The sequence below is a fragment of the Phyllobates terribilis genome, unplaced genomic scaffold, assembly GCF_046119375.1.
Source record: "Phyllobates terribilis strain yellow unplaced genomic scaffold, ASM4611937v1 Scaffold_9__5_contigs__length_417890890, whole genome shotgun sequence".
NCBI lineage: Eukaryota > Metazoa > Chordata > Amphibia > Anura > Dendrobatidae > Phyllobates > Phyllobates terribilis.
Window position 1 is genome coordinate 150,104,123 of NW_027362769.1, and position 22,337 is coordinate 150,126,459.

At 44.8% G+C, this 22,337-nt stretch overlaps 1 protein-coding gene across 2 annotated transcripts in view; it reads right to left on the minus strand.

The window, feature by feature from the left end:
* Positions 1–21,102, minus strand: part of RIF1 (replication timing regulatory factor 1) — a 31,097-nt gene extending 9,995 nt beyond the window's left edge. The window contains exons 1-25 of one of the 2 annotated variants that reach the window (XM_073647209.1): positions 20,952–21,102; positions 18,350–18,468; positions 16,785–16,863; positions 14,337–14,433; positions 12,463–12,593; positions 12,285–12,376; positions 11,082–11,271; positions 10,906–10,998; positions 10,670–10,808; positions 9,789–9,940; positions 9,529–9,631; positions 8,154–8,327; positions 7,970–8,080; positions 4,890–4,952; positions 4,518–4,618; positions 4,368–4,430; positions 3,687–3,760; positions 3,198–3,378; positions 2,863–2,970; positions 2,633–2,779; positions 2,454–2,553; positions 1,804–2,080; positions 1,241–1,280; positions 733–935; positions 472–571 (exon numbers count right to left, since the gene is read on the minus strand). In XM_073647209.1, coding sequence (XP_073503310.1) covers positions 472–571; positions 733–935; positions 1,241–1,280; positions 1,804–2,080; positions 2,454–2,553; positions 2,633–2,779; positions 2,863–2,970; positions 3,198–3,378; positions 3,687–3,760; positions 4,368–4,430; positions 4,518–4,618; positions 4,890–4,952; positions 7,970–8,080; positions 8,154–8,327; positions 9,529–9,631; positions 9,789–9,940; positions 10,670–10,808; positions 10,906–10,998; positions 11,082–11,271; positions 12,285–12,376; positions 12,463–12,593; positions 14,337–14,433; positions 16,785–16,863; positions 18,350–18,456 — 2,925 coding nt within the window. In that variant the 5' untranslated portion in view covers positions 18,457–18,468; positions 20,952–21,102. Of the gene's footprint in view, positions 1–471; positions 572–732; positions 936–1,240; positions 1,281–1,803; positions 2,081–2,453; positions 2,554–2,632; positions 2,780–2,862; positions 2,971–3,197; positions 3,379–3,686; positions 3,761–4,343; positions 4,431–4,517; positions 4,619–4,889; positions 4,953–7,969; positions 8,081–8,153; positions 8,328–9,528; positions 9,632–9,788; positions 9,941–10,669; positions 10,809–10,905; positions 10,999–11,081; positions 11,272–12,284; positions 12,377–12,462; positions 12,594–14,336; positions 14,434–16,784; positions 16,864–18,349; positions 18,469–20,951 lie in introns of both variants that reach the window. The other variant, XM_073647208.1, reaches the window with a different exon arrangement.
* Positions 21,103–22,337: the final 1,235 nt, after the last annotated feature.

A 22,337-nucleotide genomic window follows, 5' to 3' on the forward strand; every position in this document is an offset into this window, starting at 1 on the left:
TTACTATGGAGCAGTAAGGACTTTTAAAGGGGTATTCTCATCTTCAAGATCCTATCCCAATATAAAGTAAGTGTAAGATTATCAAATATCTGTTATTCGAAATGTAGTATAGTTCTTTTGATTCGAAATGTCACTTACCCCATGTGCAGGGCATTGCAGCAGTTAAGGTATCCATGGTTGCGACCACTCATAGTGACAGTTAGCCATTAGTAGTCATAACCATGGATACCTAAGCTACTACAATGCCCTGCACATGAGGTAAGCGACATAGCGAAATCAGAAGAACTATACTACATTTCTAATTTGCTAACATTGTAACACCTACTACATATTGGGATAGGATCTTGAAGATGGGAATACCCGTTTTAAGTTATGCAAGCTATGGATACATGAGCCAAGCCCTTACAGCAACCGGGCATATGGATAAGTGTTTAAAGCCGGGTCCCTTCATGTAAGTGAAAATCCACTTACATTATCAGAATATACACCAGTTGATTCCTCCACAGGATTCGAGCAGGTAAAGCCAGGCAATAGAATTGGTGTTTTCAGCTTAACTTGGCTTAAAATTGGTCTGTTCAAAGAGAACACAAAACTAATGAGAAAGTATTACATGAGCAGAGACCATACATACCCATGTCTTAGTTAAGGTTTTTATGGTACAATTCACTCATTCCCCCCCCCCCCCCCAAAATATATATTTTAATTATGAAATATTATATTGAAATGTCATACTTTAACTCCTCGGGATAAACCAACACAGCGGCCTTGGCAAACGACCCGTTCCAGAACTGCGTCACTTGATTCCTGAAAGTTTTGCTCTTGTGTAGAAATATGGCACAGAGTAGAGGTGAAAGTACTTCAAGCAGTTCATTATCATAGGAGCCAGTATACCGGGAGCCGAGACAGGAGAGGACGTCCCCAAGGAGTTTATCCAGCTACAGGGATAGAAATGAATTAAGGAGGGGGAAAGAGACTCAATGCTTTTTTTTTTTTCTGATAATCTGACAAAGAAAAAAAAAACAAACTTTGATAGTCACAACTTTTTTGGAGCAAGATTTGTGGCGAGGCACACATAGCAGCGCACACCTCTACATGCCCCAACCGCTTCATTAAAAGTTGTGCACGTCTTCTCCAACATGCATCCCTTCATCAAGACAATCGAGAAAATAGTTGGCCTTGATGAATTGCCCTCAGGGTCTTTCTACAAATTAAGAGAACTGCGACATTAAATACATCTTACCTTATTGCTAAGGCTGCTGTAAACTTTGGGTGATTCAGACCTGTAGAACAATACAAGTTATGTTATTTCCACAGCAGAAATGAGAAAAAAAAAATGCTGAAAGCGGCTTTACAGAACACATCATAGGGCTGTGCCTTAATTGACTCCATGGCAAGATCCGCCGTACATGTAAAGCAGATGTGCAGTCTGCCTGCACGGAGCTGGTGGCAGAGATTAACTGCTGCGCTTGGTACTCGCTCCGATGACATCTGAATCTTATAGACGTCACTATAGATTGTGACGGCTGCATTTCATAAGGCTAGAAACTGAGCAAGCATCCGTTCTGTCACCCATTACCCATGGACAAGTAATGGGCGGAAGGAAGCAGCCATGTGGTTTTTTTATTTCTAATTCTGGTCAACTTTTTTTTCATTAAATACAGAAAAAGTCCTCGATTTCAGTAATGCAGTGATAATGGTCTATATAAATTGTGAGCACCCCAGTCTGAGATGCGCCTCTGTTCGGGCACAGCCTCTTCCTCCCCATGCACCATACCAAGTTAGATTAAATTAGGCAATACTCACTTGGTTTTAGCGTAGAATATGGAGATGGGCTTTGTGAGCAATGAAAACACCGTTCTGAGGACAGACGGTAAACCGATGTGGCTGATGCAGGTGGACAGGCAGCTTACGATGGAGGAGCCAACAGCGGTCAGGGTCGGGGAGCCGGCTTCCATCAGACTCTGATCGGAGCACAATACGTGAAATCCTTCAATCAACTTCTCAAGTAGCTTCAAGACCGAATGCAGGTTTCCTAGAGGTCCTTTCTTCTTCTTTGCCCAATCTGTTGGAGTGTGAGGACCTTAAAATACAAAACTTTTGTTTAAAACTTTAATCTTTTGGTCACCAGATACCCAACCGTTCAGTTTTCAATTTCAGTGACTGAAAATGATTACATTCATTGGAATAGGGCGGATTTGGCGATCAGTCGTCTTTTTTTACTGATGTTTTACTGATGTTCCTGTATCCAGTACAGTGACATGACGATCTCACACTACAGCAATGTCAAGTTACACAAGATCTTTGCAGCTGAAGGCAGAAATTACGCATCTGTATGGATTTATACTTCAAGACCGTGTGAACATGCCCTTAGGCTGCAGCCCCAACCGAAGACACATTCTGGAGACACAGTAGCAGAAAAAAAAACAAAAAATATATTAATATAATAACCTTACCTTTTGTTTTGGGCTGGAATTTTGTGCTATAAGGAGAAAAGTTCACACATTCCACAATGACTCCGATGACTTGAACAAGTCGTTCCAAAAGTGGCAATTTCTATTTAAAAAAAAAAAAGTTGATCAGTTCTACTTTTTATACTCCTATAGTATATTATAGAAGTAACTTAACTGCTCACCACGGCCTGATCCCCATACGCAGCCAGAATTCGGGAGCAGAGCTCTTCACAACAGACGTTTTCGTCCGTGGTTGTGACCAGCGCAGCACAGCGGGAAAATGCTTTATATAGCTCTGACCAGGTCCGCAGCAAAGTCTTCATAGTGGGCTGCCGTGATAGATCAATATGATCATACCTGGATTGTGGCTAACCAGTTTTCAAGTCTTACGAAATACATATACACCACTTACCTGAGGGATTTCCGCAACTGGAAAGATGTAGTTTATGGGCAGCATCAATGCACTGTGCAAAGCATTGAAGTTGTGCTCGAGGGCATCTCCTTGGTTCACTTCATTTGTCTAATGTGAGGAAAAAAAAAAAAAATATATAGAAGTTTTAGACAGGTATTTTTAGTCCAATGGGCCATACAGTGAAAGATATTAATCAATGTGGTCCTCCTTGTGGGAGGGACTGCAACATAATGCATGATTCTCATCAGTTTTCATACAATGACAGGCAGCTCAGTCATTTCCATGACTGTCTGAATTGGGGCAGTAATCACTTTGCATACACAATGAACACTCACCTGATTAATCCTTTCTGTTAATGGGTTAATCAAAATACTCCACATTCGCCAAAGCAGCTCTTTATTTTCGAGTAACCTTGTTCCTTGGTTCAACTCCTGGAGCACAGACTCGCTGAATGCCAAAGGAGAGGTTGGACCCGAGAAGACATAGGTAACCAGAGTTTCATAATTGATAAAGAATCTGAAAAAAAAAAGACAGCATAAATTCGAGTTAATGGCACAGTAATGGAAGCGTGGCACAAGTCTTTGCCGCGACTAGGATATGATTGACAACTCTAGAAACAAATGGTGTATCAAAATGTTTAGTGGCTATGGACACAAAATTTCCATTTCTTCCTATAGGCCATGCAGATCATTAGCGGGGTTTTACAGAGCCCCAATAACTTGCATTGTACGTGCACTTGGCAGCAACATTTTTTGCGCAGAACATAAATCCTGCAAATCTACTTGAGAACATATAAATGTCAATAAAAGGCAGCTGTAACCTACCTTTCTTCCTTGACACCATGTTCCAGAAGTCCGGGGTGAAAATGCAACTGAATTAAAAACAGGGCAGGAGTCCCCTAAAGATAAAATAACATTTAAATAGAAAGGTGTGAGTAACAAATGCATTACAGTTTTCACAAACCGGTCTATGTAAACTCGTAAGGGGCACTGAATTGCACCGCACGGTAGCAAATGTGCCCACTGTGCAATAAAAGACCACTAAACCTAAAAAAATACCTTGACGTCCATATTAAAAAGGCATCTGAATGATTTTTTCAAGATGTTGGGTTTTTCATAGTAAGCACTGGATATAAGAAAAAGTCACACCAGTGTAATGTTTTATTATAACCTCGTCGTTCCCACAGCCATGTACAGGATAACAATGAAGCGTTCCTATCCTTAGCGGAGTGGGAAAGGGGGGGGGGGGGTGTTGATCAGACCGCTGTGACCGAAACGGTGCGGAAAAATTGCACAACAAATAAAACTGCTTTTAACCAGCAATTTGAAAGCAGTTTGCAATGCATCAATCAGACCTAAGGTAATCCAGAGCAGACAATCTACAAGCCACAGCGGGGGAGGGGTTGGATTTTAGAATTAGTGGTCCCTTACATTGAGGTGCAACTAATTATTCCAGGTCGCAAACCTAATACTATGTCTTACATTAAAAAGATCCATATTTGCCACCTGATAAGCTGCAGACGCCAGCACTTTCTGAGGAAGTCCCTTCACGGTGCATTCGAGCAAACTCTGGGAAAAAGCAGCAAAGCTTGTAATAAAAACACTTAAAATATTGAAATGTATAATGCAGGACTATCACTTCTGCTCTGCACTCACCAGACTCTTCTCAACCTGAAGAGCATCAGATACGATAATGTTTTTCAAAGTTTGCAGCAAAAACGTCAGGACTTCTGAGCCTTGCCGCTCTTTCTTGCTCCCTAAATCAGCAATCAGTAAAAGCTTGGTGACAAGGAAACAATGAAGAGCACTGACAGGACATGTGCAAAGTTATAGTTCAAGGGGCTGTGGATGTCCAGCATTAGAAACATGGCTGATTTTCCTAAAAACATGGAGGTTGTGACCGATACTGCAGCTCAACTCTATTCACCTCAATGATGCAGAAGTCTTTGACTACGAGGCTGGTGTGCTTGTTTTGAAAAATAAATTTGCAAAGTATTATACGGCCTTTCTGCTAAAGCGTCCACATACCTGTGTCCATTGCTGCCTTTACAAATTCTATCATGTCCTTCCACACAGCATGGAGAACAGCACCTGAAAAGGGCAACTTTAATGAAAAGAAGCACGCCGGAATACTAAATAAATACATTTCTTTATCACTTCATTGGGGGACACAGGACCATGGGTGTATGCTGCTGTCACTAGGAGGTTGACACTAGGCAAAAAAAGAAAAAATAGCTCCTCCTCTGCAGTATGCACCCGCCTACAGGCATCAAGCTCACCAGTTTAAGCTTAGTGTCTGTAGGAGGTAGACCTGGATCCTACTGATCCAACCCTGTTGTGTTTTATTAATGTTTTCTTTATTTTTCAGATACAGCTCTTCAGGGTTAACAGGGAACACTGCGTCCCGTTATCCCCATTCTCAAGCGACCGAGAGCAGTGTGGCATTTCCCACATCGCCCACTCTCGGACCCGCTGGGCAGGACCTGTCCCCTGTCACCTTCGGGTGTCTCAGGGTGATCTCGGTGGCCAGTCCTTGCCCATTCCCCACCCCAGCCCCCTCCTCGGAGCGGCCTGGGAGTGAGACTGGTCACTACGGTGACCTTCCCCCAGATTCTGGGGTTGACACCGTCTCCTGCACTGTCCAGGACCGGTCAGTGCGGGAAGGAGGAAGAGCCAGAATCCCCCCCCTATCCACGGAGGACCTCCTGTGTACATCTTCAGAGGGAAAGAGGAAGAAGAGTCATCGGGAAAGGTACAATCCCTCCCTGCTGCCTCCTCAGCCCCAGGTCCCTCACATCTCAGCTATGGTACGGGCCCGTAAATCCTGGGATAATGAGGGGGAGCATCACATTTCCCCGCCAACGCTCACTTACAGCAGCGCTTGACCACGCCCCCTCTCCTCACAGACATCAGGAAGCGAACCGGGGGCCTCGGACTCAATAGCATGGCGTCCCCCATGACGCCATGCTATTGTGTCTTGGGTAAAATGGTGGCAGCCCAGTTCCATACCCGGCCTCTTTAACTGGCCCTTCTGTCGGCATGGGACAAGAACCAGTCGTCTCTGGATCGACGCATCAGGTTACCTCTTCATGTGAGAAGGTCATTAATATGGTGGACTCGTCCTTCTTCCTTCAGACCCGGGAGGTCATTCCTACCGCTTCGCTGGCAGGTGGTCACGACCGATGCCAGCCTCATCGGTTGGGGGGGCAGTCTTCCTCCACCACACGGTGCAGGGCCGGTGGAGTCCCCACAAAGCCTCCCTACCGATCAATATATTGGAGATAAGGGCAATTTACCTGGCGTTGCGTCACTGGCAGGACATTCTTGCAGGGTTCCCAGTCCGCGTACAATCGGACAATGCCACGGCGGTGGCGTACATAAACCGTCAGGGTGGAACGCGCAAGCAAGTCCGTCTTGAAAGAGGTGACAAGAGTGCTAGTTTGGGCCGAGAACACTGTTCCGGCAATCTCAGCAGTACACATTCCGGGGGTCGACAATTGGGCGGCTGACTTCCTCAGTCGGCAGGGCCTTGCCTCAGGAGAATGGTCTCTCCATCCCGAGATGTTCCATCAGATATGCTCACGATGGGGCACGACGGACGTCGACCTCATGGCGTCTCTGTTAATCCACAAGGTACCATCCGTCATAGCCCGGTCCCGTGATCCCCTTGCGATCGCTCAGGACACGCTAGTCATCTCATGGTCTCAGTTCCAGCTGCCCTCTCTCTTTCCCCCTCTACCATTGATCCCTCGGGTCGTTAAAAAGATCAAGACAGAGGGAGTACCGGTAATTCTAATAGCCCCAGATTGGCCCAGACGCGTCTGCTACGCAGATCTAGTAAACCTGCTCGTTGACTCCCCCTGGAGACTACCGGACCGTCCGGTCCTCCTCTCTCAGGGACCTATTCTTCATCAGAGTTCTCGTTCTCTGAATTTAATGGCATGGCCGTTGAGGCCGGCAGGTTTTGCGGACGTCATCCAGACCCTAATTAGTGCCAGGAAACCCGCAACCTCGCGCTCCTATACCACAGAACCTGGAGAGCCTTTTTTCGTCACTGCGAGAAGGATCAGCTAGCTCCCATGTCCTTTTCGCTACCTGTCATTTTGGCTTTCCTTCAGTCTGGCCTGGAGGCGGGACTCTCTCTAAGCACTCTCAAAGGCCAAATTTCGGCTTTGTCCATTCTATTCCTTCCTTCTGCCCGACCCCAGTGCACCCTCGGGAGAAATCCCTGCACAAACTGGATCTGGTCAGAGCTCTACGCGTGTACGTTTCTTGAACGGCTTCCCTTCGGAGTTCGGACGCCCTCTTTGTCATTCCTGAGGGGCGTCGCAAGGGTCTCCTTACTTCCGAGTCAACCATCGCCCGTTGGATACGTTCGACCCTTTTGGAGGCATATCGCGTCTCGGACAAATCTCCCCCTCCGGGGGTAAGGGCTCACTCCACCCGGGCGGTGGGGGCCTCTTGGGCTGTTCGCCATCAGGCTTCAGCTTCTCAGATCTGTAAGGCCGCAACATGGTCTTCACTCCACACCTTTTCAAGGTTTTACAAGGTCCACACTTATTCATCGGCTGATGCCAGTCTTTGACGGAAGGTTCTGCAGGCAGCGGTTGCCTGCAGTCAGACCTAGTCTGTGGCTATCTTTTGTTCTCCCACCCTAGGGACTGCTTTTGGACGTCCCATGGACCTGTGTCCCCCAATGAAGCGATAAAGAGGGATTTTTGGTACTCCCCGTAAAATCTTTCTTGGAGCCTTCATTGGGGGACACAGCACCCTCCCTGAGTTTGGGCATAAGTACAGTGGGCCCTGTTGGGCATCAAATTTTGTTTTCACGGTTGTGCTCCGTTGGGCATTGCATAGTTAATTGTTTTAAGTTCCTCCTACTGCTTTAGCCACTAACTGGTGAGCTTGGTGCCTGTCGGTGGGTGCATACTGTGGAGGAGGAGCTTTTTTTCTTTTTTTGCCTAGTGTCAACCTCCTAGTGACAGCTGCATACACCCATGGTCCTGTGTCCCCCAATGAAGGCTCCAAGAAAGATTTTACGGTACCAAAAATCCCTCTTTTCCAATAAATGATTGTTTATTGGAGCAAATGGAAAATAAATAGTTTACCTGAGGCATCTTTTCCGATGGTAATAAAGCCATCCTGTACCGCACCGAGCAGGCAGCTGGCGTGCTTACTGAAGAAGGAAGAGCTGCTGATCAGGCGATGCTGGAGCGGCTCTGCAGGTATTAATAAGATACGGTTAACAATCAAATAGTAATCAAGCAGAAAGATGAGCAGAAGGTCACTTACCTAAGCTGAGCACAATCTTGTGCCGAGCAGCGAATGGGACCACCTCCGGACCCAGGAGGAAATGAAGCATCATCTCAACACCCAAGAGGTGGACGGATGGAAACGCAACACTCGCCAGAAGGCTAGAGTTTAAGTTTATCTTTGGGGTTGTTGGACTGCCGAAGGGAAAGCTTCCTAAAAAGAGTAAAGATAAGAGATAACATAACACCGCTTTAAACCCCCCCCCCCTCAATTCCACACAACAGCAAAGTACAAAGGACTACAAATTGCTCTTTATGTTTGCGCTGGTGAATTTCTGGGTCGTGGCTACATGATGAGCAGCAGTGTGGTTTTTTTGCAACTAAAAACACTTGTTTTATTGGGGACACAGGAGCCATGGGGTACGCTGCTGCCACCAGGAGGCGGACACTAAGAATTACAGAATTTGGTTCTTGTCCTTGCACTGGGTCTCCTGCCCACCCCACAAAGCATTGCACTAAGTGAGGACTGATCCAGGTCATAGAACAGAGTACAAGTCTCATGAATAAATATACCTCCTGTATCCCATGCGTTGCACTGACTCCCTAGTGGACCACTTTCTCCACTGTCTTCATGCTCCAACGTACCTTCCCGTGGCATCTTATACCCTCCTGTCTTGCAGTTGGGTCTCCCCACTCTGTCAGTCCTTCTATAGGACCCCTGTGACTCGTGTGTCCCTCCGCTCTCGTCACTGTAGCGCATCCCATGGCTCACATGGTTACCCCGTCATATTGGAGGTTTTAATTTGATCCCGGGCTTCTGCTGCGGCCCAGCCAATCAGGCTTGCAAGCTTGTCACCTTGCCTCCAGCATGAAACCTGGATGGAGGAAGCCTGCAACGCACTCTCCGCAGACATTTTAGCGCTGTTCCCAACAGCGGCCTTCCACAGAACAGATCACTTCCTCAGGAACGGGTAGGCAGCCTGCCTGCTCAGGGACTAATAGTCGCAGTAGCCCAGCAGCATTTAGCCCTCCTGGCACCAGTTTTCTGTGCTGCTTGACCTCGCCAGTTTAGACTTACCCCACAGCAAGCAACGAGAAGGTGCCCTACAACCTGCCCCGTATGGGCCATGGCTCAGTGTCAATCAGTGCCCATATGGAGCTGGGCTGGTCCAGGTTTGACCATCAGTACTCTGTTCACCTCCCCGGGTGAGGCAGTTCACTACATCTGGGTGTCCGTCTCCAGTAGGCGTACACACCGGAAAATTTATAAAGAGAAGAGTTTCACGCTATTTCGTTTACAAAAATTTGAGCATTAGAAGTGGTTGAGGTTGATCAGAGGTAGGAAATACAAAATCAATAAAATTGGCCAAAATGAATTCCCACTTTGCACGTCTGATTATGATGAAGGTCATTACCTTTCTGTAGGGGCGTTGATGGCGTCAGATTTTGGTTAGTGGGACGTGACAGCGTTAAACAAGATTCTGCACTTAAAGCGCTTTGAAGGAGCGGTAGACAGACCTGAACGAAGAAGGACAATGGTCAAGAATTACATTTTGTAGGGAATTTAGCCTCATTTTATGCAAAAAAAAATTTCTCCATGTCATTTTTTTTTTTCGTTAACACAAAGGTTTTCAAAACAAAGTTTGGCCAATAATGACAAATATAATTTAGTTACCTGCTCGAAGTGTGTAGGCAGCTGAGCGTCAAGACGCATTAGCAGATACCACCAGACCTCGATTTTTGTGAGAGCCAAGAGCTCGGTCTTCACATGGATGGAGCTCAGCGGCTGCATAAGTAGTTTCAGTCGCTTTGAACTGCAAAGTATATCTGAAAAACGCAGAACATCCCATGCGTGATGAAAACGAGCACAACGTGAAACCTCAGCATTTACTATAATAACAGAAAGCCCATTTCCAGAATCACAAGCTCAATAAAAGGGGTTGTCCCCTTGTTACTGGTTCAGGTGACGTATAAAGCAAAAAACAGATTTACCCTCTCCGGGTCCTGCATTGCCTCTTTGCTGCTGCTCCAGCCTTTACTGACCAGCTGCAGTGTTGACATCACATCAGACAATGAGCTACTGATCTCAGTGATCAGATGCAGCAGTGAACAGACAGCGCTGGACTCGGGGAAAACAAGTTTGTTAGTGCATGCAAAATCCTCCATTATACAGCAAGATGGAGTGGGGGGGCTCAGGATCCCCAATTTAGTGATCGATGGGTGGGGTGGGTATCAGGTGCCCAAAATTAGATACTCAATGTACATCCTGAGATTTTTTGGTCCAAGGGCTGCATACTGAACCAATCCCAAGTGCCGCAAAAAGATGAAAGGGGTATTTACATGAATACATCACCAGAACCACCATTAGTACATGAAAGCATCACCAGAAACAAGTTTTCTGCTCAGTTTCTACAGTGTAGGCAATGACTTTTTAAAAGGTTTTTAAAGTATCAATGCTCTAAAGGGTTTGTCCCAACCATGGATATTGGATAATCCAAATTTTTAGCAACGGCTGGCTAAGGAGAGCCTGGCCGCACTACTGATTTATTAGATTACCTGGATTTAATGCAAAATTATCAATTAGACTTTTCCAAGCGATAAATGCTATTTTCTTCACGGCTGGGGTTCCGCTTCGAAAACCAAGTTCTTCCAGCTGCAGCAAAGAGTTAATAAAGCTGCCGCTTCGATGCAATGTCTACGAGAAAAGAAAAATTGAAAAAAAAAAACCAATACATCACTGTAATTAATAAAGTCATCCATCCACAGCGAACCCCAATGTTACCAGTCATTACCTTTCCCAACAGCTTCACAAACAAAGGCCACAGCTTCAGCACGTACGTCTCGTTCTTAGACGTGAAGAGTTTTTGGAGTTCTGCAATGATTTTCTATATGGAGAAAGGGAAGGTATATTAGGTCAAGCGATAATGTATCCCCATTTAACATTTGCAGCTGGATCCAGATCACTCACAGAAGTCATGAGCTGTTCTGTTAGAGCCGACACTTCTTGTTGTTTCTGAAGTAACAGTGGTACTCCGATTTCCAGGACTGTTGCTGCTTTTATCCGAACTTTGGGTGCAGAGTGAACAACTAGTGGGATAATTAACTTGGCCCATCGTACAGCCTCCGAGGTCATCTGTGCGGGGGTCTGCTCCAAGAGCCTGAAACACAGTAAAGACTGGGACTGATGTCTGTGAATAGCGTCATTGCAAACAGAGGTGCCAACATTGAACGGAGATGAAGTCGTCTAGGTCTACAGCTATTTATCTTTGTCAGTCCCATAGGGATTTTCACCACCATTGTGTCATCAAAACAGAGGGGGCAACTGCTGACAATCAAAGGGTGAACAAGCAGTTAGACCCCCCCAACAGTTATTTATCCATAAACTTTGGACATTGATGCAAAATAGTAATAGGGACGTGGTTTATGTCCCACGTAGGGTAATACCATTAGTCATTTGATTACCTGTTTACACAGGCACTGAGTGATCTATACTAGGCTGCCACAGTTTGGCAGTAAGAGTTTTGTTTACACGGGACGAGATCGATCTTTTGCGCTGCATTAAAGATCATTTTGCTCATTCATCGGCAGCCTGTTTACACTGCAAGATAATAGTGAAACAAGCGTATTATAGTTTAACAATGCTCGTTCACGACTATCTTGCAGTGTAAATGCCCCTTTAGTAGTGATGTCTGCGACTCAAGTGTGTATTTGTGCCCTTGATAAAGAACATTAATGTTGCAAATGGTAAAAGGCGTCATTGTAAAGAAAGAGGTGTACTCCGATGCCATCAGGTTATTGGCCCCTGCCCTATACAGAGGTCTGAACGCTTGGTGCTAATTAGAGTGACTGTCCATCCCAGAACCCAAATGTTCCTACACATTTGCCAGGTACAGTCACCATAGATGCAGGGAGCGACGTGGGAAGTCTGAACTGCGCCTGCCGTTCCTTTTGAGAGGGATAGACGTGTTGTGTCCATCCTGTAGTGGAGCAGACAGGGAAGGGGGGATTCAAACTTTTGACAGCACTATCCAGCAGTCATTTTGGAAAGAGACCAGATGAATGAAGAATGGATGGCAGAAAATATGGAGACGTCACCCGGCAAAACAAAGTTTTGGAGCAGAATGACGGAATGAACAAAAATGTAACAGTAGAAAGGAACATTTCTCCTCACCTTATAATGACATTCAGTGCTTCATATACAATGACCAGTGACTGCACGTCTTTATTAAGTACATTTTCTAATGTAGAAAGTATAGAGGGTACCTAAAAGACGAGAGTAACGAGCATTACACTCCACGTCAGAACGAACACTTAAAAGGGATGTTTCCAATATTTGCATGCACACTTACCACCTTTCCAACTTCTTCTGGGGAGAAGTTTTGTTTAGAAATCACCCAAAGTGCTCTAGTGCAGGAGTTTTTATCTGCGGTTTTCACAGCAATACTATTTAGTGTAGACAGCAATTCTTGCACCCCAGATGCTACAAGGGAAACACACAAGTGTTAGCAGCACGTGGCCCTGAACCGTACGGAGCTGTAAGGACCATGAAGGCGCAGTGCACCGGGCCCTACATTCAGTGTAAAGTTCCCAGTGAGTGTTAAATAAAGGCCTTCATTTAGCTGATGGACACATTTGGGTTTTTTTTGGCCTCCGCCAAGTTATACACCTCGCTATTGAGTTTTATAAAGTTTTAGTAAAGCACAGCAAAATGTCAATTTCTTATATGGGGATCTGCAAGGTTTACCTTTACGCGAGACATTCTACCGATGAAAAGCTTATATGCAATGTGCACAAAGCTCTTCATTCACTACCCTTTTATACGCAAACTGAGAACGGTTTTGTTTTTTTTGTTGATTTTTTTTTTTTTTTTTTTTTTTTTTTTTTAAGGTTAAACATGTATTTTTGTGCTGGCGGTAATGTATTTGTAGCTAAAAATAATTTTTATTAGCAATTAAATTTCATTTAAAATTTTGCACCGTTTTGCTTGTACAGGTTCTTTGTTTCCTGCACATTTAACTTTGATGTGTGGTCTGTGGTCATAAATCAGAGAGGCGCTCGGAAAAAGACAGAAAAGTTACAAGCCCCCGTCATAGAAGCCAGCAATAGATGGTGCAACACAGAGGCTACAGATGACAAACTGCAAATGTTTTTATGAAACCCAATTGCAAAAATTATTTCTAGCGCCAATTACATGCATTTAAGAAAAAAATAAAATAAAATTTTGTAACAAAAAGTGGACAACCTCTTTAAAGTCAAGGGTGTCTATAGATTACACAACAGCTTTGTAGCTCTGTTAGGCTGTGTGCCCACGTAGCGTTTTACAAGCGTTTATGCTGCGGAATTTCCACAGCATAAACGCTTTGGAAACGCTTGGTAATCCGCCCCCCATGGTCCCCAATGACAAGCCGCACTTTCAATGCCCATGTTGCGTATTTTTCCGCAGCGTTTATGCTGCGCTCAAAAATCCGCAGCATGTCCATTAATTTTGCGGACACGCAGCGTAATCGCCGCCATTGACTTGCATTGGACCGCGTGACATCCGCATCACTGCATTTGCACATGCAGATATCACACGGTTCAATGTGCAGATGGTACCAAAGTCTGGAGGAGAGAAGACTCTCATCCAGACCTGGGTACCATAGAAACTGTAAAAAACAGAATTTAAAATAAAAAATAAAGTTTATACTCACCTTCCGATGTCTTGTCTGCTCCGTCCGGTGTCTTGCAATGTTCGCGTTGATGTGAAGGACCTGCCATGACGTCACTGAGTCATGTGACCCATCACATGGCTCAATGATGTCACCGCAGGTCCTTCACACCCCCGCAAGCAGTGCAAGACACCGGACGGAGCAGACAAAACACCGGGAAGACATCAGAAGGTGAGTATAAACTTAATTTTTTTTTATTTTTCACCATTCTTATTCTTTATTTTAACTAACTTGGTCACACTACTATAAATCATTGCCGGTTGCATGGATTTATATAGTGTGAACAAGTTGTCAAGCACTTTTCCAAGTGATGCAAAGACGCTTCACAAACGCTTCTACCTGGCGGGAAAAACGCATGTAAAATCCACATGCGTTTTTCCTGCCAGGGAGAAGCGTAAAAAATATGCAGCATTTCTGCATCGTGGGCACATAGCCTTATAGCAGGTATACTGGGAATAAGCACTCGGCCATGTGCAGTTAAAAGCAATACAATGAGCATTGTGCAACATACTAACCCGATATGCCGGATGCTATTGTACTATTAAAAACACAAAACCCCAGTGTCTGAAGTGCTGCATTACTGAGATCAGAGTGCTCGTGAGCGACGTGTATCTGAAAGAGAAGAGAAATAGATTACTACATGCCTTTATATATGTAGAGAGACATCACACAGTAAGGGCCACAGCAGACACGCCTATGAGAAATCATCTGAGTATCATCCAAAAAACTGGGATCATTTTCTTCTAATTTCATCTGTGCTTTTTTTTTTTGTTGTTTAAAACACAACCATGTACGATCAATTATATACTAAAAAAAAAAGTGCACATGATCAAGTAGTTTCCTCAGTTTATAATTGAAATGGATCCGTAAAAATCGGATCCCACTCGGATGTTCTATGTGGGATCTGACTTTTTCCCACACACGCATACAACCCCTGGCAAAAATTATGGAATCACCTGGCTCGGAGGATGTTCATTCAGGTGTTTAATGTTGTTGACAAAAAAAAAAGCAGAACAAAGACATGGTACAAAACTAAAGACATTTCAAATGGCAACTTCTTTAATAACAGCTTGTAGTCTCTGAGGCATGGACTTAATGAGTGACAAACAGTACTCTTCATCCATCTGGCTCCAACTTTCTCTGATTGCAGTTGCCAGATCAGCTTTGCAGGTTGGAGCCTTGTCATGGACCATTTTCTTCAACTTCCACCAAAGATTTACAATTGGATTGAGATCCAGCTATTTGCAGGCCACGACATTGACCTTATGTGTCTTCTTTCAAGGAATGTTTTCACAGTTTTTGCTCTATGGCAGGATGCATTATCATCTTGAAAAATGATGTCATCGTCCCCAAACATCCTTTCAATTGATGGGATAAGAAAACTGTCCAAAATATCAATGTAAACTTGGGCATTTATTGAAGATGCAATGACAGCCATCTCCCCAGTGCCTTTACCTGACATACAGCCCCATATCATCAATGACTGTGGAAATTTGCATGTTCTCTTCATGCAGTCATCTTTATAAATCTCATTGGAACGGCACCAAACAAAAGTTCCAGCATCATCACCTTGCCCAATGCAGATTCGCGATTCATCACTGAATATGACTTTCATCCAGTCGTCCACGATTGCTTTTCCTTAGCCCATTGTAACCTTGTTTTTTTCTGTTTAGGTGTTAATGATGGCTTATGTTTAGCTTTTCTGTATGTAAATCCCATTTCCGTTAGGCGGTTTCTTACAGTTCGGTCACAGACATTGACTCCAGTTTCCTACCATTTGTTCCTTATTTGTTTTGTTGTGCATTTCCTGTTTTGGAGACATATTGCTTTAAGTTTCCATTCTTGACGCTTTGATGGATTCCTTGGTCTACCAGTATGTTTGCCTTTAACAACCTTCCCATGTGGCTTGTATTTGTCCCAGATTTTAGACACAGCTGACTGTGAACAACCAACATATTTTGCAACATTGCGTGATGATTTACCTTCTTTTAAGAGTTTGATAATCCTCTCCTTTGTTTCAATTGACATATCTCGTGTTGGAGCCATGATTCATGCCAATCCACTTGGTGCAACAGCTCTCCAACTTGTGATCTCTCCTTTTTAGATGCAGACTAAAGAGCAGATCTAATTTGATGCAGGTGTTTGTAATTTCCAAAACTATTTACAGGGTAATTCCATAATTTTTTCCTCAGAATTGAGTGATTCCTTATTTTTTCCCTCTGCTTGGCCTGAAAAAAAAATTACCCTTCCTGAGTACCAAATTTTTTGATCTTGATATCTTTTAGTGTTTCTTAAAGTCCTAAAGTTGCCATTTTAAATTACTTTGTGCCATGTCTGTGATCTGCTTTTTCCCCCCAACAACATTAAACACTTGAATGAACATCCTCCGAGCCCGGTGATTCCATAATTTTTGCCAGGGGTTGTAACTTTGAATGAGACACTGAAGAAAGTAATGCATGCTAGAGTATTTTTTTCTCACGGAAACTCGGACAGAGAAAATAAAAAAAAAAATGTTCAGCTGAACATCCTTGTTAAATAACAATGGTTAGCGCGCCATCTGATCACAAAAATCGTACAGCACATGGTCGATTCATGTTTGTCTGCATGAGCCCTGGAGGTGATTACATAGGACTGCTTTACCGATCCAAAGCAGTTATATAAAAGGAATTCCCAACAATCAAATGTATTACATATTACTAGATACACAATGAATTACTTATCCACGCGGGTCTGAGCTTAAAAATGCCCCAAGTATACAGGCCTCAGTGGCCCTCCAGATATTTTCCCTGTGGCTGGCACCACTTCAGTGCAATGCCAAAGAGGCATTATTAGACACATGGAAGGGGCAGAAACAGCGTTGCACCTCTTTATACATTATGTCGGTAGCACTTTTAATACCAGGACAAGAATCAATTATTTTATGTTCTTGTATTACTCAAGAGCAGGTGAACTAATTCCTTTACCTTAAAAGACTCGCAAAGCCGTGAGAATTGCTTTCCAACCAGTGCTGTGAACTCTTTACCATCCTCTCCGCTCAGACGGCTAGATCAAGAGAGGGAGGAAAAATTAGCTGGATCTAAGACACATGCTCAGGCATGGAGAACGAGTGTCACGTAAATCACTAATGCCAGTTTAACAGTTAACCCCTTCACCACCTTGGGACTTCCCTTCTTTTGCTCACCTTCCCAGAACCATAACTTTTTTATTTTTTGTCAATTCGGCCATATTTGGGGCTTGTTTCTTGCAGGCCTAGTTGTACTTTTGAACGACACCATTGATTTTACCATATAGTGTATTGGAAAACGAGAAAAAAAATCCAAGTGTAGTGAAATTGCAAAAAAGTGGAATTCTGCAAATGTTTTTTTTTTTTTTTTTTTACCACGTTCACTAAATGCTAAAACTGACCTGCCATTATGATTAATCAGGTCATTCCAAGTTCATAGATACCAAACATGTATAGGTTCTTTAGTTAAAGTGGTAAAAAAATTTTTTAAAGTTTGTACTTTGTCCAAAGTGTTATAATAAAAAAATTTAAAAAAAAAGGCAATTTTCCAAGACCCATAGCCTCTGTATTTTCCGGGATCCGGGGCAGGGTGAGGGCTTATTTCTGGCGCGTCGAGCTGACGTTTTTGATACCATTTTGGGGTATATACAATGTTTTGATAGCCCGTCACTGCAATGTTGCGACGGCCAAAGATAAAAAACAAAAAAAACAATTATGGTGTTTTTTTTTTTTTGTTACGCCGTTTACTGATCGAATTAATTCTTTTTACATTTTGATAGATTGGGCGATTCTGAACGCAGCGATACCAAATGTGTATTTTTGATCATTTTTATTTTGAATGGGGTAAAAATGGGGGTGATTTTAACTTTTTTATTTTTTAAAACATTTTTCAAGTTTCCTTAGGAGATGAAGCTGCAATCTTCTGATCGCTTGTGCTACACATAGCAGGGCTGCAGCCCTGCCTGCTATCTGTAGCAGAAATGCTCATCTGCTATGAGTGCCGGCCACGGGGCGACGCTCCTAGATTGGCAGCGACAACCACAGGGGGCCTTCTGCAGAGCTCTGGTTGTCAGGCCAACCCATCCGCGCCCCACAATCATGCGACACGGGCGCCGATGGGCGGGTCTTATGGCGCACTTCCGGCATGTGCATGTTAAATGCCGCTGTCAGACTGACAGTGGCATTTAACTAGTTAACAGCCTCGGGTGGATTGAGATTTCACCCTCAGCTGTTAGGGGCACATGACATGTGCCTGAGAAGGTGCGGGATCAGCGCCGGAGCCCACACCAAAAAGGAGGCCACATACGGCGTACCTATACGTCATAGGTCATGAAGGGGTTAAAAGAACTTTCGAAAAATATTTCTACATCTAATTGCAAAAAATTCTCAGAAAGTCCTTTTTAGGCACCCGATCAATAGCAGATCCTTTTCGACATGACATTGTACGTATAAATGCGGCGGACGCTACAAACTGCAATGGTTCCCAATAGCAGTTTGCATAAAACCCAGTAATTAGCCACTCACTTGGCGATGGAGAGGTAGGCGTCTGTCTTTTCTGTGTGCGAGGTAGACGAGTCCTCCAAAGTTTCTAGTAAAGGCACCAACTGTGACTCATCTATAGGGGCAGCCATTTTTTTTTTTTACTGAAATTTAAAAACAGATTTAGAATCAAATTAAAAGAAAAAAAAAAAAAACAACATGAGTAAAGTTATGGACATATTCGAGTTCATCCTAAACAGTGTCAAATTTGACAGTCTAGCAGCAATATCTGAACACAAGGTAGACACACTGGTCAGTGAGCGCAGACATCGGTGTAAGTATACAGCCACATGGCGGACGGAAGTTGCTCTGTGCTTGGGGACTGGAAGGATACAGCACTGCTACAATGTAGGACACGATACACCATGAATGTACATTTTCTGCAAGTTCGAGCAACGGAACCAACATCACTTATAAAAAAAAAAAGGGAGAGGGTCCTGTCGCACTGTCAGAAACAGAGAGGTGGTCACAAGTGCACATCTCTCTTCTGTCATATGTATGGGACTTACCAGCGCTAAGTACGAGGCCTCGTCAGTTTTTGGAATTCCCATACTAACAAATGGAGAAAGAAGTGCTGAGGCCTCCTTCTCAAGATAGAAACCACACCTGTGTGTACCGACTCCCTCTGAGTGATATTTCCAAGCACTTAAAGGGAATCTGTCACCCCCCTGGGCGATATCAGACCACTATCATGGCCATACAGGGTATAGAAAAGTAAATCTATACTTACCTGTATGGCCAATAGTAGTGGTCTGATTGCTGAGAAATCTTCTTTATTAAAATCCGTTTTGCAGGAAGCCAAGCTAACCCCTCCTATCTGCTAGGTTAAGAGAACCTGTCAGTCCTTTGATGCAGTCATTCTCCCTGCCCAACTGTATTTAAGACCTCTCTAAACCTGTCAATCAAGAAGACTACATTGCTGCATTTATTTATCCATAGGATGTGATAACTTATTAAATAGGCACGGGGTCAGACTCCTGGGACGAGCACAGATCAGCAGAAAGGGGCGCTTTTATCCCAGTTAGAATGGAGCAGCCATGGACATATGTGACCACGGCTCTGTCCATCACCTAAGGAGCTGCCCCACAGAGAATGAATGGATGACGTGCCTGGTGCAAGTTATAAATGGATGTATAGACCCCCAAGGCAATTTAACCTCCGTTCTATGGTACATAGCAGGGTTGTAGTGTTTTGGGCTGTATAGAATAACAGCGCACACTGGGGAAGCTCAGAGTACAAGTTAAACACATCCATAGGGTAACAGTCCATCAGCACTTCTTGGGTTTTTTGGCGTTGACAGTGCGGTAGATATGACTTGATAACATGATTTGTCCAGGGGAGAAGCTCCATGATGGCTTGTTTTATGTAGGGGGAGCTGCAGTTTTTACTGATACCATGTTGGAGGGGATGATAAGGTGCGATGACTAAAAAATATCAATTTTGGCACTAGGAGGCTTTAGCACACCCCTGTGGCCCCGTCTTTGCTTTACCAGGACGGTACTACGTCTTAGAAGCAGATAGCAATGTTTCATCTCTATCTGTTCAATGTGTATGGGGGACAATCAATCGCACGATCATTCGGTTCCCGTACAGATCGGACGTTATCAGTTGACGTGGGGCAATGTGCCACTGACAATTATTTTTTCTGGCCACAATTGTCGGCTGATCCCTGCCACGGGCCAAAGAATAGGAAGAAGCTGTATTATTAGAGCTTGTCTGACCAAAAATAACAAAGAAAGTCTGACAGAAAAAAAAACACTTCAAATTAAGCCCTGTCTAATCACAAGACAAGAAAAAAAAAGCAGATTTCAGTAGAAATCCAATTTTAATAATCTCCCCCCCCCCCCCCCAAAAAAAAAAATTGTCTGCACATACTTTAAGATGCTGCTGTCAATCAGAGAGGGGGTCCATTACTCAGGACAATCCCTTCTCTATTGCTAGAGCCGGGGTAAACTGAACACAGGCCGGACTGGCAGGCACTGTTCCTGCAATGGGTGCGCAGGGTCTCCTGGGGATGACATTAGTGAGCGCTGCAGACAATCAGCGGCCACTTCCCTTGGACAAAACTGACAACCGGAAGAAGTGCCGCTTGTCTGACGTCCTCCGAACGCAGGCGCTGATTGTCTGCAGGGGTCGTGTGACGTAACAATGTCATCCCCAGGAGACCAGGCTCACCCATCACAGGGAAGGTACCGGCCCCGAAGATAAGGCCGAGCTGTGTTCAGTTTACCCTGGCTGTATCTAGCAGTTGGGAAGGGATTGTCCGAGTAGTGGACGTGCCCTTTAAGAGAATGAAGCCAGAGTTGCCCCCTCACACCACAGCTGTGGGCACAGGTGACTGTCATGGCCGCTCACAGGAGGCCCTGGGTCACAGGAGCTCACAGGACCTTGGAGCCAGGCATGCTGAGACTTGTAGTACCACATGCCCACAGGACAGAGCCTAGCCTCACCACACTCACTAACTATGGGAGCTGCTGCAGAACCTCTTTATCAGACCTGACAGGTTCTAGCATGTGGAGCAGAAAACACAACTAAGACCCCAACACTACGGGGTGGTCGTCGTCCTCTCCCCCTCACCAGTCCTTACATCGAAGACGACCGAGGAGGCCTCACACTGCCCCGGGGACACAAGCTCAGCACCGCCGCCGCCGCGCTGCTCCTCTCCGCCTGATTTACCCGCGCTCTGTTGGCTCCTCCCACTTCAGATCCCGCCGACTAAAATGGCGCCAGATTGGACAGAAAGCAGAGCAGGCCGCGTAATGGACCGCCGAGCGGGTCGATTTGGTATTGACATAAATAAGTAATCGACACGACGAGCGAATCGATGGGCAACCGGGCGGAAGCTGAGACTGAGCCGCGAGTCTGGGATAGTAGAGCGCAGAGCGGGTGGATGCGCTCGTCAACACAGCGCTGAGCGGCTGCAGGGGAAGCCAGCAGGCAGGTCGGTTAGCAGAATGCAGAACGGATCGATGGCAGCACAGGCCTGTTGCTTAGTAACATTAAAACTACAATATTAACAAGAAAAAGTCACAGAATGATGGAAATCACAGGAAGGAGGCATGTTACTGATATGGAAATTAGGAAAAAATGTCAAAATATATCGTCTTATTTATTCTGGAGTATGAGCCACCTGCAGAATTCTCTGCTGCTGTCACAGGTTATTACTGATCATCAGAGGAAGGTTTTTCTGCTGAATGCACTTAGGCAAATCATCAAGATCCGCTGCTGGCAGCTCCTCTGTAATCACCGACCGATGACGTCCCGCTGGCCACAGTGGCACGTTCAGGACGCGCCGGCTGCTCGCAGTAGCACGAGTAACATGACTTGGTATTGTCGTGTTGAAAACGTTTCCTGGGACTTTGAAGCAACGACCGCACCACTGGTTCCACAACTAAATCAATGTAATGATGAGCTGTTAGTGCTCCAGGAATGAAGACTAAAGGGGTCCTGCTACTCTACATTATCCCACCCTACACCATAATCCCAGGAGTAGAAACGCGTGTCGCTCGTGCTACTATGAGAAGCCGGCGAGGCCTAAACATGCTACCATGGATGCAGCGTCTCCAGGCTTGTCTCCTATCGAGCACATCTGGGACGTCCTTGGTCGGTGATTACATAGAAGCTGCCAGCAGCAGATCTTGATGATTTGCTGCCCAAGGGCATTCAGCATTGCAGATCATTCCTCATACAACCATTAAAGGGGTTCTCCGAGAAATTGAATAAATAAAATATATTCAAATCTTACATATGTTACTAAATAACTTTATTTAGCAAAAAGGTAGGCAAGTTAGTGTATTGTCAGGATTTTAAATATGTCAGCTGCCATCTATAGCAGTCATCCCAGCTGGGATGTAGTAAGACGGGTTGCGTAAGGAAATCTGCTTGAGACAGGTGTCGAGTGAGGGCAGCTCCGCTCCACCTGCAATTGTTAGAGGCTGGTCCTGCCTGTACTGCTCAGCCATCACCTGCCAAG